Source organism: Sinocyclocheilus anshuiensis, unplaced genomic scaffold, assembly GCF_001515605.1.
Source record: "Sinocyclocheilus anshuiensis isolate Anshui unplaced genomic scaffold, SAMN03320099.WGS_v1.1 scaffold36, whole genome shotgun sequence".
NCBI classification, from domain to species: Eukaryota; Metazoa; Chordata; class Actinopteri; order Cypriniformes; family Cyprinidae; genus Sinocyclocheilus; species Sinocyclocheilus anshuiensis.
In genome coordinates, this window is record NW_015554072.1 from 205,374 (window position 1) to 220,557 (window position 15,184).

Sequence of the window (15,184 nt, forward strand, 5' to 3'; positions counted from 1 at the left end):
TTGATAAAATAATAATAACAATTATGTTATATTCGATTTATAATTATTTTTACATCATTTGTCCATTTGTTTTTTCGTATGTGGGAAACTAAAGGCAAATGTGTCCACGCTAACGGATAAAAAAAGTATCTAGTATTTATTGTTTTTATTTTATGTTATATGTTATGTTTTAGTATTAGCTAACGCGTCTAGTCTGTTCATATATTATGTTACGTTCATTGTTTTTTATTATATGCTAATATTTAGTATTAGCTAACCTGTCTCGTCTGTTCATATGAAGGCGTTCCATTCTCAGTAGGAACTTTCTTATCCACTAGAGGGCGCTAAAGCTTTACATTTCTGACGTTTCTAGTGTGCGACACTATTTTGGTTCCCCCGCTTTGGGTGCCGGTGAAAATCAGTCCTACACATTTCCAATATGTCAGGTCGTAAGAAGCCGCGAGCTGTAGCAAATCCTCTGGACTCGACCATTACATCTCCGAGTGAGAGAATACTGAAAGAATGCCACACTTTATATATCGACAACGGCAACGGTAAATAACGGGTACCATTCGTATGTAAACACATGTTGCGGTTGTGTCTTTATGGTCTCTAAAACATTATGAAACATTGTAAGATAAAAATCAGCTTGAAAGTTCAAACACCAATAATGCTGTTAGTTATATTTATACTAGTCGCTCATTCAGAAGTTGTGTTATTGACTGTGACTACAAACTTAGCAAGAAGCCTATGATATGGCAACATGACTATGTAGGCAGCTCAGGGATTTGAGACACGGTCTTGTTGACCAGTTGGCTCTGCATGTCACACTACTGTAGTCTATGGGTCAGTACAGAATATATATACAGTAATAGTACAGTATATGTAAACCCACGATTATACAATATCTTCAAGTTCATCTAAACTGAAAGGTCTTTTACAGGGTAGCAACACAATATTTACAGTATATACAGGTGCAAACTGCACGTGTGTATGCACATTTACTGTATAAATCAGTACTCTGAATTGTTGCTGGAAAGCAATAAGGCATCATGTACTGATAATAAAGCTCCATTTGTCTGGATGTTTTTAACAGGATTGGTGAAAATTGCAGAGAGTTTGGGAGTGAGGCTGTTACCTCCTCGGAAAAAGATTATAGTTATGATTATGGGGAACCATTCTGCTGGAAAAAGCTCCTTCATTAACTGGTAATCACACTTCTCACTTCAAAAACACCTTGTATCCCTAAATGATTTCATAGCGTGAGATCTGGAGATGAAGATTATACAGATACAGATTTACACACATTTTTAAGGAGAATGACATTTTCTTTTCCCTAAATTTTGTTTTTATATACCAACATCATGTCACATTATATTGTGGTTCTTATCCTTTTTGACTCCTAGGCCCTGTGTTATGATTATAAATTTGAAGGATTATGAATAAGGATAAGGATTTTAAAAAATATATTTTACTTACAGTTTCTGCCTGATAAAACAGAGATTGACGTAGCTAAAAAAAAAAGTACATTCATTATTAAAATGTCCATTCCATGGTAAGGTTTTATTAATTTACATGATTTTTCCAGGTCTAGAAATCATAAAATTAATGAAAATGAAAATCATTTTAAGTCATTTTGAAGCCACCAGTTACAAACCACTGCATTCGACCTTCCATATAGTTCCTAAAAACTGTTTAAAAAAAATAGTATGGATGAATATGGGTATAAAAATATGCTAAATTAAATCTATATTTCAGGTATGTGGAGGAGCACATACAGAAGACAGGTGTTGCCATTGAGACACAAGGCTTCACATTTATAACTAGTGGCAGAAAACGAGAGTCACTAACAGTAAGTACATTTTTGTGCACAACAGAAAGCATATTATTGCGAGAAAGCTGCTTAAGGCGCACAGTTTACACTCTTATCTCCTGTATTTGGTGCAAGGGAAATGGTTTTTATATTTGATTGTGTTGGTACATTGATTACATTTTTAGTGTGCAGAGTACAGTACAAAAACACATGAACAGAGATGCCAAGAATAAACACTGATCATTGGATTTGATCCAACCAGGTTCTAGAATAAATTTGACAGAATTCAAGTTAGTACAGTCCCTGCTATATCTAACATTCATGGACATTTATATACATTTAATGCACAATCCATTTCCGTATACCAGCAGAGGCCTGCAGATAAAGCATATATACAGAGGTATGTGAAGATGAATAGTGTATTCATGTGTTTTTGTATTTACTGCCGTTATTTTGCCTTACTTGTGGTCATAAATATGGTGGATGAGCGGAAAAGTCATGTGACTGAAACAGATGAGTAGTGAAAGTGCATTTGTGAGTGCTGTTAATTATGGGGTGATTAATAATAATGACTCATGGGTCACATGTTGACCAGTGGGGGTCTTCTCGGGGTGCCGTTCAATAAAACCAAGCTGCAAAGAGATCAATCAACTGAAAACACATTTGTAGCGAATCAGCTCATGGGGAAATATGAATAATTAATCATAACTAGTTATAATTAATTATAAATATTTAGATCCGCTGTAGATATAAATTGTGTGTTTGATTGGTCCAGACGCTACACATTAGCTGAACCTGTTTTAATGAATTTCCGAAACAACCCTTATTTGAACCTTTTCCTGATCTCAGGATGGCTGTGAACACCAGCTTTAGTATTTATGCAGAGACATAACTTTTAAAGAAGTATATGTGACCCTGGACCACAAAACCAGTCTTAAGTCGCTGGGGTATATTTTTAGCAATAGCCAAAAAAACATTGCATGGGTCAAAATGATAGATTTTTCTTTTATGCCAAAAATCATTAGGATATTAAGTAAAGATCATGTTCCATGAAGATAGTTTGTAAATTTCCTACCGTAAATATATCAAAACTTAATTTTTGATTAGTAATATGCATTGCTAAGAACTTCATTTGGACAACTTTAAAGGCGATTTTTTTGCACCCTCAGATTCCAGATATTCCAATAGTTGTATCTCGGCCAAATATTGTCCTCTCCTAACAAACCATACATCAAAGGAAAGCTTATTTATTCAGATTTCAGATGATGTATAAATCTCAATTTCGAGAAATTGACCCTTATGACTGGTTTTGTGGTCCAGGGTCACATATGTATATGAAGTATATGAACTGTTTGTTTGCTTTTAGCTACCAGTAAGAATGCTATAGGCTCCGATTCACTTAATACTTTTTTCTGTTTAAACCCATTCCACAGAATTCTCCATGTTTTCCTCTAAAATCAGAGCAGAATGTGAATGTGGAAAAAAAAAGTGAAAAAATGACATAACCCAATCCTGTTCCGTGCACTTTTCTCCACATTATTTCCTGTTCTCACTCAACTTTCCTCTCTAATGGCACAAGTCCAGAAAAAATGTACTTGTGAGCAGATACAGATGGAATCTCTGGAATTTTTTCTGCTTATTGAGGAGGAAATTCTTCAGAAGGAATTTAAATAGAGTAAAATTTTAAATACGGTTTGGATTAAGACAACATAAGTTAGATCTACAGAAATGAGAGCGAGCAAAAATATCTTTAATATGTTTAATAGACAGCAATTCTATTAAATAGAGAGGAAAATATAGACAGTTTTTTACATTGTTTTCACAAGTTCTTCTAAGAAAAAAAAAAGAGTAATCTTACTTATACTACCATTCAAACCTTTAGGGTGTGAAAGTTTTCTGTTTTTTTTTTATTTTATTTTTTTATTTTATTAATTGATACTTTTTCTCAGCAATAATGCATTAAATTGATCAAAAGTGACAGAAAAGACTTTCACGTTGTGAAAATATGAAAATATGTATTTCAAGTAAATGCTGTTCTTTATAACTTTCTATTCTTCAAAGAATTCTTAAAAGCAAAATCCATCGTAGTTTCTGCAAAAATGTTATGTAGCACATCATTATAAAAAATATATTCAAATAGAAAACTGTTATTTTAAATAATAATATTTCGCAATATTACTGTTTGTATTGATTTTTTAAGTAAATAAATGCAGCCTTAGTGGGCTGCATTAAATAGTAATAATATTTCACAATATTACTTTGTTTATTACTGAATTTTGGAGGAAATAAATGCAGCCTTGGTGAGCAGAAGAGATTCTTCCAAAAAAAAAAAAGTTTCAGAAGGTCAGAAAATGTCAAAAATCCAAAGATTTCAATATGAATTCAAGCATTTATCATTAAGTTCTCATTAAAGGGCAAATTGTCTGAGATATGTCTACATGCAGAATGCAAAAAGGCATGCAAAAGTATTTAAGAGGAAATGCTTTGGCCAAAAGACAAACAGGATAAAAACGACTGTGTTTTTCCTTAAGAGAGCGAGAGGGAAAATCGTACATGTGTGCATGTGGCGAAAGAGTAGACCATATCACATCTTAGTCAGTCGCTCCTTCTGGAAGCAGAGGGGTTGTCTTAAAGACACAGCGTCTTTTTTCCTTAGCATATAAAGCTCTTCCCCTTCCTTCTCTGGCTCTGTAAAGACCTCAACATGAGTAATGTAATTACGGTGAAAGAGTGATATGAAAGGATTATCAGCTCTTTACAGGAAGAGCCTACCAGCAGAACAGGAAGAGAGCTGCAGCGTGGCCGAGAGTGTCACACCATCACCCAGCCTGCAGAAAGAGAGAGAGAAAGCGAGAGCGAGAGGAAGAGCAGGGAGTCTCCCTACAGCAGGGCCTGGCTTCTGACTTCACACCACATTCTCCTCTTTAAATATGTCTTATCTTTCCTTCATCAACATGTTTGCTTCTTTTCCTCACAGGGAAATGCAACATTACACCTCTACCCGCATTTCAGACCTCTGCTGGAGTTCAAAGGTAGGAAATTTCAATCTAAGATTTCAATCTATATGTATTTACGTATATTTACACACATATATATATAAATATATATTTATATTTAGGGTTGATCAGCATGTTATAGATGTTATGATTTACACATAAACAGCCAACCCCTTTAAATATTTGTAGTTTTTAGTGCAATTTTCCTCATTTATTGCTTAGAAATTAGTCTTAGGTTGAGGAAAATGTGTAGTCGAGGCAGGAGCATCTACAGCTATGACTAACACCTCACACTGAGTCATGTAAGCGTATGTACGTCCAGCGCAGTATCCGCCTGAGAGCGCGAAACATAGCAACACATCTCATTCACATGCACCTCGATAAACTCCTTTTGGCTCTGCTGACTTAATGCTTTTCGCTGTGTATTTATGTAACCGTTAAAACCGAGAGTCCAGCTGATGTTACAGCTTGGCTGAGTCTGAGTGATGGGACCTCGTTGGTTTAGGTGAGTGATCTTTGGGTGTGTCAGAGGGCATCATCACCGCACACTGATTGTGCAGTATTCCTTCAGTGGACAGTGTGGGTTCACCCGGTGCAGAGAACCAGAATGAGTCATTCACATTGACAACAATGCAGCATCAGTGGGATAGACAGAGAAATGTCTTCCCACATTACTGCTACAGAGAACATACGATTGATAGTCAGCAATAGGCATAAATATGAAATGAAAATGGCGTTTTGTACAGCCATTGCATATTACGTGCTTCAAGTCCAAAGTCCAAACCTGACATAATTATTAGATGCATGTAAAACATGCATGCAACCTTTTATTTTTAAGTATAAACCACCATTCATTTTCTGGTTATTGTTGTCAATATGAATCTCGCATTGTTTAGTCAAATTTATGAGCATGAATGTGTTGCAAATGTTTTTATGGTCCTGGGAACTTCTATGAGGTGTCGCATTGAAGGTTTTGCTTGGCTTCAAACATTTAAAACGTCTGTGTTGGTCATCAGGATGTGGGTGTGTGTAGGAAAGAATAGCGAGATTTGCGATTGGTGCATTGTTTGGGCGTGGTTTTGGCTGGTTTGTCTTATCTCAATAAGTTTGACACTATCATCATGACTCGGGTCTCTCCGCAGTGGTGCTGCTGTGCGGTTTGGAGATGACGCAGCACTTTCTTGACCTTTGACTTTTCCTCAGTGGACTAGATCCCTCTGTATCTCCTTCCACCTTTCGGCAGCAAAGTGAGACACGTTTCTCCAGTTACCTTTTCAGACTCAAAGATCCCTTAGTGATTATTGAGCCTATCAATACATCTGATTTTAATTACTGTACGAAGCACCTGTGGAATGAAAGTAACTACATGGGTACACTACCATTCAAAAGTTTATGGTCAGCAAGATTTTTTACAATTTATTATACACATTTCATCAAGGATGCCTTAAATTGAACAAAAGTGAAGACAGTAAAGACATATAATTTTACAGAAGATTTCTATTTTGCACCTTCAGTCCATCAAAGAATTCTGGAAAATAAAATGTATCATAGTTTCTACAAAAATATTAAAAGATCTGTTTTCAGTATTGATTAATAATAATAAAAAAAATGTATTGAGCACCAAATAAATATATTAGAATGATTTCTGAAGGATCATGTGGTACTGAAAATTCAGCTTTGCCTTCATACTGTAGGAATAAATTACATTTTAAAATGGAAATCAGTTATTTTAAATTGTAATAATATTTCACAATCTTACAGTATTTTAAATCAAGAATCCAGACTAGTTGTGCATAAGAAACATTCAAAAACGTTTAAAATATTTGCCGACCTCAAACTCTTGAACAGTAGTGTCTAGATCTTATGTAATCATAGGAAAGAAAAATCATACATTTTATCATCCACTTTCATTTTATAGAATTATTTTTCTTTTTTTAAATTAACCTAAAGAATTTTAGGAGAAACATTAAGTCTCTCTCTACGAAAGAGCAACCTATGAGCAATAATGTTTCAAATCGGAGTATTTTCTGAAGTGAGAAAGAGAGAGTGGTTAAGAGATAGAGATCGAGATGGACAGACAGATTTGAGGGTATGTTGGTGCACCTTTGTTGAATGCTGATGAGACCGAACAAGACGGGTTTGTGTGAGATCTTGCACACCTGCAGTCACTATCTGAAAGAGCTTCAGTGTCAACCGCAGATGTGAAGGCAGCAGAAACATTTGACATATAGTTACTATGGAAATTCAAGGTGTGATATTACTTTTCTAAACAATCTAACTTGTGATTTTCACCTGGCGGATGATAAAAAACTGAATATTTGACTACGAAACCACCCAAAAAAATCTTAGCAATTGCGTATCATCATTCAGAACCTGTAAGCAGCCATAAAGCAGACATTGTGGCGATGACTTTTGCACAATGAAACACCAATCTTTAGAAAATGTAGTTTTATATTATTTACGTGCTTTCAAAACTCTTAGCGTGTGAATATTGGCTGGCTGGCGTTGCTTCACAGTCGTTCTTCACTGGCTAGCTTTATGTGGCTCCATTTTAAAGCTGCCAGTTGAAGAGCTGTTGTGGGTAACCATAACAACAGACCACCAGAGGGGGCGTGGTCCAGAAAACTGGACGAGTCAATCAGAATTCATGAACATGTTTTATTTATGGATATTTCCCCCCTAGAATTTTAGTTTTGAAACAGTAGATTGTTACTCATAAAATCCACATGATTAACCAGCACAGTTTTATAAATGCCTGCAGTTGTATATTGTAGGTGTCACAGATTACCTGAACGCTGAGATTTCCACCTCCAAACAGAAGAAATTCAACCTGGTGACGTTTGTGGACACTCCAGGGTTGGTGGATGGAGATATGGTGTACCCTTTTGATGTCAACAGTGCCATCACCTCTTTTGGTAAGGCTGTGCCTCATCATTTTGGACAGTTATAGCTCCTATAGCAGTGGTTTTCAACCCTGTTCCTCGAACGCCCCAAGCAGTGCACATTTTGCATGTCTCCTTAATCAAACATACCCGATTCAGGTCATCAGCTCATTAGTAGAGACTCCAAGACCTGAAATAGATGTGTGAGAGAAAGGAGACTTTCAAAATGTGTAGTGTTCGGGGGCTAGTGACTAGGCTGGTTCTCTGAGATTTTATGTATTAAATTTGTATTTTGAATAAACCTATCTTCTGATGCTGATTTCAAAATGGATTTTCTGGGTTGTTTCACTCTTCAGCCATTTTCTCTGATAAGGCGAACTTCACATTTTTGAATTTTAGTTAATGTGCTGTATGTTAGCTTTGTGTACCAGTGTTGATACTGGTAACTAAAACTATTAAAAATGTGTCTTTGTTAATGAAATTAATCTAAAATAAAATTGAAATATTAGATTAACTCAACGAAATTAAATACGTTTAAGTACTAAAAATAAAGTAAAAGAAAATATGAAAATATAAGAATAAAAGCTAATTCAAAATATTAATAAATACTGTAGTAGTATGTAAATAATACTACATTAACATTGTATATTTATAAAATTTGACAAAAAACAATAAGATAATTTAAAATGGTCTTTCTTGTCAGAGACAGTGGACCAAAAAAATACTGATGACTCAATTTGTAACAAGTAGCAAATCTCGGATCAAGGCTTGTGACGTAAATTAAAGGCTATTTTCTATTTTAAAAAAGACGAGCCCTTCAATACGCCCCAACCCAACTTTCTGCTTATCAACACAGGAATGAAATATGTGTTTTTTCAAACCATTTAAAATGATCTTTCTAAACTAATGAGACAAAATGGACAAATTTCAGTACCAGGAATAAAGTTTGACTTGACCTAAATTAAACCACACAACTGTTACAGTAACAGTTCTTCTCATTTTACATATCTGTGGATTTTCAGGTGAGCAGGCAGACCTCATCTTTGTGTTTTTTGACCCGATGGGACAAGCGTTGTGCAAGCGCACATTGAACATTGTTGAGAAGCTGAGTGAAAAGTGTGGAGACAAACTGCGCTTTTACCTGAGCAAAGCTGATGAGGCTGGACGGGAAACGGACAGACAGGTGCGTGAGTGTGTGTGTGTGTGTGTGTGTGTGTGTGAGCCTTCTGATATATCTGATACATTTCTGTCTGGAATAAAAATGCATAACGGGACTTACACATTTGATATGGTGATTTCCAATCTCACTTCAGTATGTAATCCTGATCTTTTTGCCATAATAGTTTGTTCTCTGACAGGAAGCCAGACAGGTGTTTCTCTGTCACTTTAAACCTGCTTAGCATCAGCCCATCTTATGGTCAAATGTGTTGGTGTTGATTTTATTCCCACAGCGAGTGATGATGCAGATTGTTCAGGAGCTGTGCAGAAGACCTGGACTCAACAAATGTGGCTTTGAAATGCCCACGATATACATCCCCAACCCTCAAAAAGTAAGAAATGATGGTAACTGATTGCTGTGCTGGTCAAATGTCCATGGTTTTCCTCCTAGAGGTGACATGATTAATGGAAGCCTGCCCATGCTGCACTGCTGTGTCAGAGGAAATGGATTTATTTCTCTCTGCAGCATTTACATTAATTAGTTCTGTCTGTCAGCAGAGACACATCTCTTAAAAAGCCAACTTAAAGCTACAAGGAGAAATGGATTGAACGTATCAAGACATAAACGATTATTTCAGGCTGCTTATGATACACTACCGTTCAAAAGTTTGGGGTCAGTCAGCTTTTTTTTTTTTTTACTTTTATACTATTATTTTTATGGTAAATCTTTACAATAAGGTTCATTAGTTAACATTAGTTAACTACTTTAGTTAACATGAACTAAGCATGAACAATATGTCTACAGCATTTATTAATCTTAGTTAATGTTAATTTCAACACTTACTAATGCATTATTCAAATCAAAAGTTGTGCTTGTTAGCTTTAGTTAATGCACTATGAATTAACATGAGCTAACAATGAACGACTGTTTTTTTCATTAACTAGCATTAACAAAGATTAATAAATACTGTAATAAATGTATTGTTCATTGTTTGTTCATGTTAGTTAATACATTAACTAACATTAACTAATGGAACCTTATTGTAAAGTGTTAACATTTTTATTTTATATTTTATTTAGCAGGAACACATTAAATTGGTATAGATGTTTATAATGCTTTTGAACGTTCTACGCATCAAAAAATGTTGGTTTCCACCAAAATGTTTTCAACATTGTATATTAGTAAGAAATGTTACTTGAGCAGCAAATCTGCATTTTTCATCTGCTGAAAATGCAGCTTTGCCATCACAGAAATCAATTATATTTAAAAAGCAAAATCAATCAAAATACAAAAAAATTATTTTGAACTGTAAAAATGTTTCACAATAAAACTATTTGTACTGTATTTTTGATCAACTAAATGCAGCCTTGGTGAGCATAAGAGACTTCTTTTAGAAACATTAAAAAAATCTTGCTGATTTCAAACTTTTGAATGGTAGTGTATATTTGGTCAGTAATATTAGTCAGTTTACCTGACAATTGACAGAATTACTGTAATTACAAAATAACTGATATTCTGCTCTGAGCTGTTCACATCCTTAAAATTAGTTTCAATGGCAATGCTCTTAATGCCAAAATGCATTCATATTATGCGGCTTTGTTGGTAATGACAGTAAAATACTTCTTCATTCCATTAGTCCACCTTTTGCAAAATGTAAACTGTAAACAACTTGCAGTTATGCTAAGTAGCTGTATTACTGTATCACTTTTGATTGTTTGTTTTGAATTGTAAAATTGGTAAAATTGTACAGCTGCTTATGGCTTATTGCTTTACTTTGCTATTGCATATAACAGTACTACTACAGATAGTTGATCAAGTAAATATAAAATGATTAAAATAGTGATTTTGTGTGTGCAGCCCAGCAGATGCATCAACCAGATTGATGAGGTTTGTGAGACCATTGAGAAGAGCATAAACCAGGCAGTGCAGAAAACACTTGACCAGCTGGAGAAAGACTGTAACCTGATCATCTCTACCATCAACCATACTCTAGAACAGGACCGGTACACATCCATCCATCCGCACTATATCACATCATCTGCTATGTATCATGACTCTAGAGCTCATATATGTAATATTTATCAGTTTTGCATGTATTTGTCTTCCCTCAGGATGAATGTGAGCAGTAATAGAAGCAATCGTTTTAATTCCTTCCTGTGTGGAGTTCTGGGAATCTTCCTTCCGTCACTCTTCATCCTCAGCTTCATCATCAGCACTTTCGCTCCAGAGGAACTGGACACTCTTGTTGGAGAGGGATTGGCTAAAACGCTCAACCTTTCCACAGTATGTTCTCATTTTCATGTTTACTGAAGACTCATTCCCATCACAGGTGAATCAGTGTTTTATTTTTTCTGTTTATCTGTGTGTGTTTATTAGGGAATAGTCGTGTATCTGTGGGACTGGATTCCTGAAGATTGGCAGATAATGTTTGTGATCATCTTCGGTGCTCTGTGCTACTTTATGCTCTTTCTAGCCAAGTATTTTGCACGGTGAGCATGCAAGATTGTCTCTTAGTGTTTCCTTTTATTGCCACAAGGGGGCACTGTAACTCTGACATAATTTACATGAATTTATTTGGCACTTTACCCTTTGGCTATGTTTGGAATAGCTATTTATTCAACAATGCACAATGCAGTGCGTACTGTACACAGTATGCAAATGTTCTGTATGGAATTGCCAGATACTACTATTTAAAATACAGTAGAGCATACAGCATGGAATAACATATCCCATAATGCAATGCAGTTAACTTGACTTACTTTTTCCAGTGCAACAAATTAACACTTTCGCAATGCAAAAATACATTTTTACATACTAGTGGTTCAAAAACTGCAAAATAACCAAATTTGTTCACAAGACAACACTCACAGAACTCAACATGCATGTAATGAGGTCTAGTCATTATGCTTACTACTTTACATACTATTTTGAAAGGTCAGGGTAGTGTCACTGCAAAATAATGACTTGCCTGCCACACTGCATCTCCTTCATATATAATTATGTATATTAATATGCTAACACTTTAGATTCTGCATGAGCATATTCTAGATCCCTTAACACTCCCCAATACCTAAACATAACTACTATAAACGTCCTTACTAACAATAAATAGCATGCAGAAAACTTTTTTATGAAGTACGCTCACTCAGGGACTTCTTTAGTGAGATTTTACCAGAAAAGATTTGAGATTTTGTAATCATCTTGTATCATTTGAACTGCTGTATTTTTGTGTTTGTTTGGTTTTTATTTTGTGTTTATGTAACTCTTGTATTATTCCAGCTCAGTTTACGCCGTGACGATAGACTTAGATGCTGACATGGCCAAAAAGAAAAAAACTACTACTATTTCTACTTACTCTCAGTAAGCAGCAGTTTATTGAGGGAAAACGCTTAAGAACCCTATACCATTAATATACTGTATATTGATATATGTCAAGATATATCTATACAATATATCAACATTTTTATCAAATACAATCATTGAATGCTAGCATTTAATCTTTCAGTGCACTGTGCCACTTACTGTAATTCGACTCTTGAGCTGATTTCTGTTTTTTAACGGTCACTTCATCAGTTTAACAGCAGCCCTCTCAATGCTGTGATCTCCTTCAGTCAGGGCAGTAAGACGATAACTAAGAGAGAGAAGAAGAAACTGGCAGAGTACAGCGATTACATCCAGGATGTCGTCAAACCCAAGAAGGTACGACATACATTACCGTACAATTACTGTTGATGCTGTTCATTCATGTGGTTTCCTGCTTAGTCCAAACTAAAGTAGTTTGTTCATCTCCCAGTAGGGCTACATGATATATTCAATGTTCATAACATATATATAATTAAGCGTAATTGTGAATATCATAATTACACTGTTTATTTAGCCTTTTTTTTCTTAAAGATGTACATTAGTCTCACAATCCTTGCTTGTGTTGAAATGTACATTACTGTTCAAAAGTTTGGGGTCAGCAAATTTTTTTGTTATTTTTTTAATCAGCAACTATGCATTAAATTGATCAAAAGTAACAGTGAAGACATTTATAATGTAACAAAAGAATCGTATTTCAAATATATGCTGTTTTTTAACTTACTCACAGGATCTTGAAAAAAGTTTATCATGGTTTCCAAAAAAATATTAAGCAGCAGAAACCGCGTCAACACTATTAATAATAATAAGAAATGTTTCTAGAGCAGCAAATCAGCATATTAGAATGATTTCTGAAGGATCATGTGACACTGAAGACTGGAGGAATGATGTTGAAAATTCAGCTTTGCTTCACAGGAATAAATTACATTTTAAAATATATTCAAATAGAAAACAGTCGTTTTAAATTGTAATAATATTTCACTAAATTGCTGTTTTTACTGTATTTTTGATTGAATAAATGCAGCCTTGGTGAGCATAAGAAACGTCTTTCAAATGCATTATAAAATTTTACCAACCCCAAATCTTTGAACGGTAGTTTGTTTTAACAGTGTCTCAAATTTAAAAATGCAAAAATGGTGTAAAAGTGATTCATTTCTTAATTCTTTTTTCTAATTTCTGTAAAATTGTCAGTTCAATTCCACACTGCTTATTTTCAGTTTACAACTATTAAAATGTTGCAAAAATTATTATATGTAGGTAAATATTGCTTTTTGTAACTCTGTGTTACACAATTAAATATAGCTTTTTTTCCTGTTAATTTAGAGCAAAACTTGCCTTGTTTTTTTTGTTTTTGTTTTTATTTACTGCATTTTACTTTTTTCATTATAAATATAATACTCTGAAAAAAAATCAACTTTTAACCATTAAAAAATATACTAATAGCAATATATAAATAATGACCTACATTAACAAAAAGGCAGAAAAATAGCAAGTTGTAATGACCAGCTGACAAGACCTAAAACCATCAAACCAGGCCAGTTTAACCAGCTTGGCTTGGCTGTGAGACCACCTTAGCCTCCATGTTGGTTTTTCAGCAGAGATGTGAGAGCATCAAAAACAGAACATGCATTTGAAATGTAAGCTTTTCGAAGGATTCCAGAGGATGTTTGTCTTCTAATCTTGTAATATGCGTCATCTTTATCTTAGCGCAAACTGTATGAGGAGTATCTTCGCCAGTGTGCTGCAGAATATGATTTCTGAAGGGAGCTGGCATGACAGCCGTCGGTCACATCAGAGTCGTCTGAATAATTCATAGAAAGCACATCCATGTGTGAAATGCTGATGTAGTTTCATATTTGCACGAGCGATAATAACAAATCGTGCCTTTTTGTTAAATCTGAATAGTGATGAACAAATGTGATATACAAACATGACCTCAATATAATCTTACACCAGCTAGTTTTTCTATGTGAACCATTTTTAATAATCAGACCTAGAACTGTTTATAGCCAATAAGCTACATTATGACTTCACAAACGTTGATTGTCCCGAGACATGAGCCTGGTTTCTGTGGCCGCCTTTTGATCTCCAGGAGCACTGTGGGAGAAACCAAAGGTACCCAATTCAACCTCATATACTCTTTACCCAGTGTTTATATGAGTAAGTGACATTTCTACTTTTTATAATGTAACACAGAGGAATTTCTCCCAGCAGCCACAGAAAAGGCACTCAACTAACTTTAGGTCTTCCTGTCATACATATGTATGTGAATGTACTGTTGCATGTTTGTCTATGTATACGTTGTTTAAATATGGTTTTAAACCGATTGTTTTGTAGTGTTTTGAAGTGATGCTACCTAAAATGTTACAATTTTAGCATTTTCCTAGGGCATTGATTTATGAATACAAACCTTTTTGGAAATAGCTGTTTTTGAAGATGCATATTGAGTGAGAGCCAATTTTTTTACCCATCCATATATAAGGCAGGCACTCGTACATGGTGGAATAAAGCACTGATAAACTTCTGTTTTCATTTTATTATATATATTTTTATTTTATTTTAATTTAATTACATTTTATTTTATTTTTCAGCTTTTTAAATGTAAATTTGAAAAAATTTACAAATTTAGCACTTACTTTTAAATAAACATGCATTTACCTCAGTGTTGCAAAAATGCCTTTTTAGGGCTGCAATAGTTCATATTTAATCATGTTTTCATAGTGTATTGTTACACAGATTTTCAAATGGATGTTGTTTTAAATTTAAGGCTTTAAAATGTCTTCTTTTTTTTTTTAAGCTCTGTTTTGCAGAAAAAAAAAGTCCTCTTTGATTGACTCGAAACTTTGTATTCCATTGTCTTATACTATGATAAATTGCTTGGTGTGTTTTCTGTACGTATATTTGAAAGAACAAGCAGCACAATAAAATGTTATAGCAACAAATTTATTCATCTTTTTTTTTTTATTCCACCAGAACCTGTCCCATATAACTGAAA

General features: G+C 34.5%; 1 protein-coding gene across 2 annotated transcripts; it reads left to right on the forward strand.

The window, feature by feature from the left end:
- Positions 1 to 380: 380 nt before the first annotated feature.
- Positions 381 to 14,047, forward strand: LOC107668759 (sarcalumenin). Of its 2 annotated transcripts, none has more exons than XM_016460742.1 (12): positions 381 to 533; positions 1,076 to 1,187; positions 1,738 to 1,831; positions 4,770 to 4,824; positions 7,563 to 7,703; positions 8,693 to 8,853; positions 9,122 to 9,220; positions 10,687 to 10,832; positions 10,941 to 11,112; positions 11,206 to 11,318; positions 12,441 to 12,528; positions 13,897 to 14,047. In XM_016460742.1, exons 1-12 carry the CDS (start codon positions 419 to 421, stop codon positions 13,948 to 13,950), a joined length of 1,350 nt encoding a protein of 449 aa, XP_016316228.1. In that variant the 5' UTR covers positions 381 to 418; the 3' UTR covers positions 13,951 to 14,047. The 2 variants fall into 2 exon arrangements, with proteins under 2 accessions (XP_016316228.1, XP_016316229.1); XM_016460743.1 differs by having other exon boundaries at positions 525 to 544.
- The last annotated feature ends 1,137 nt before the right edge of the window (positions 14,048 to 15,184 follow it).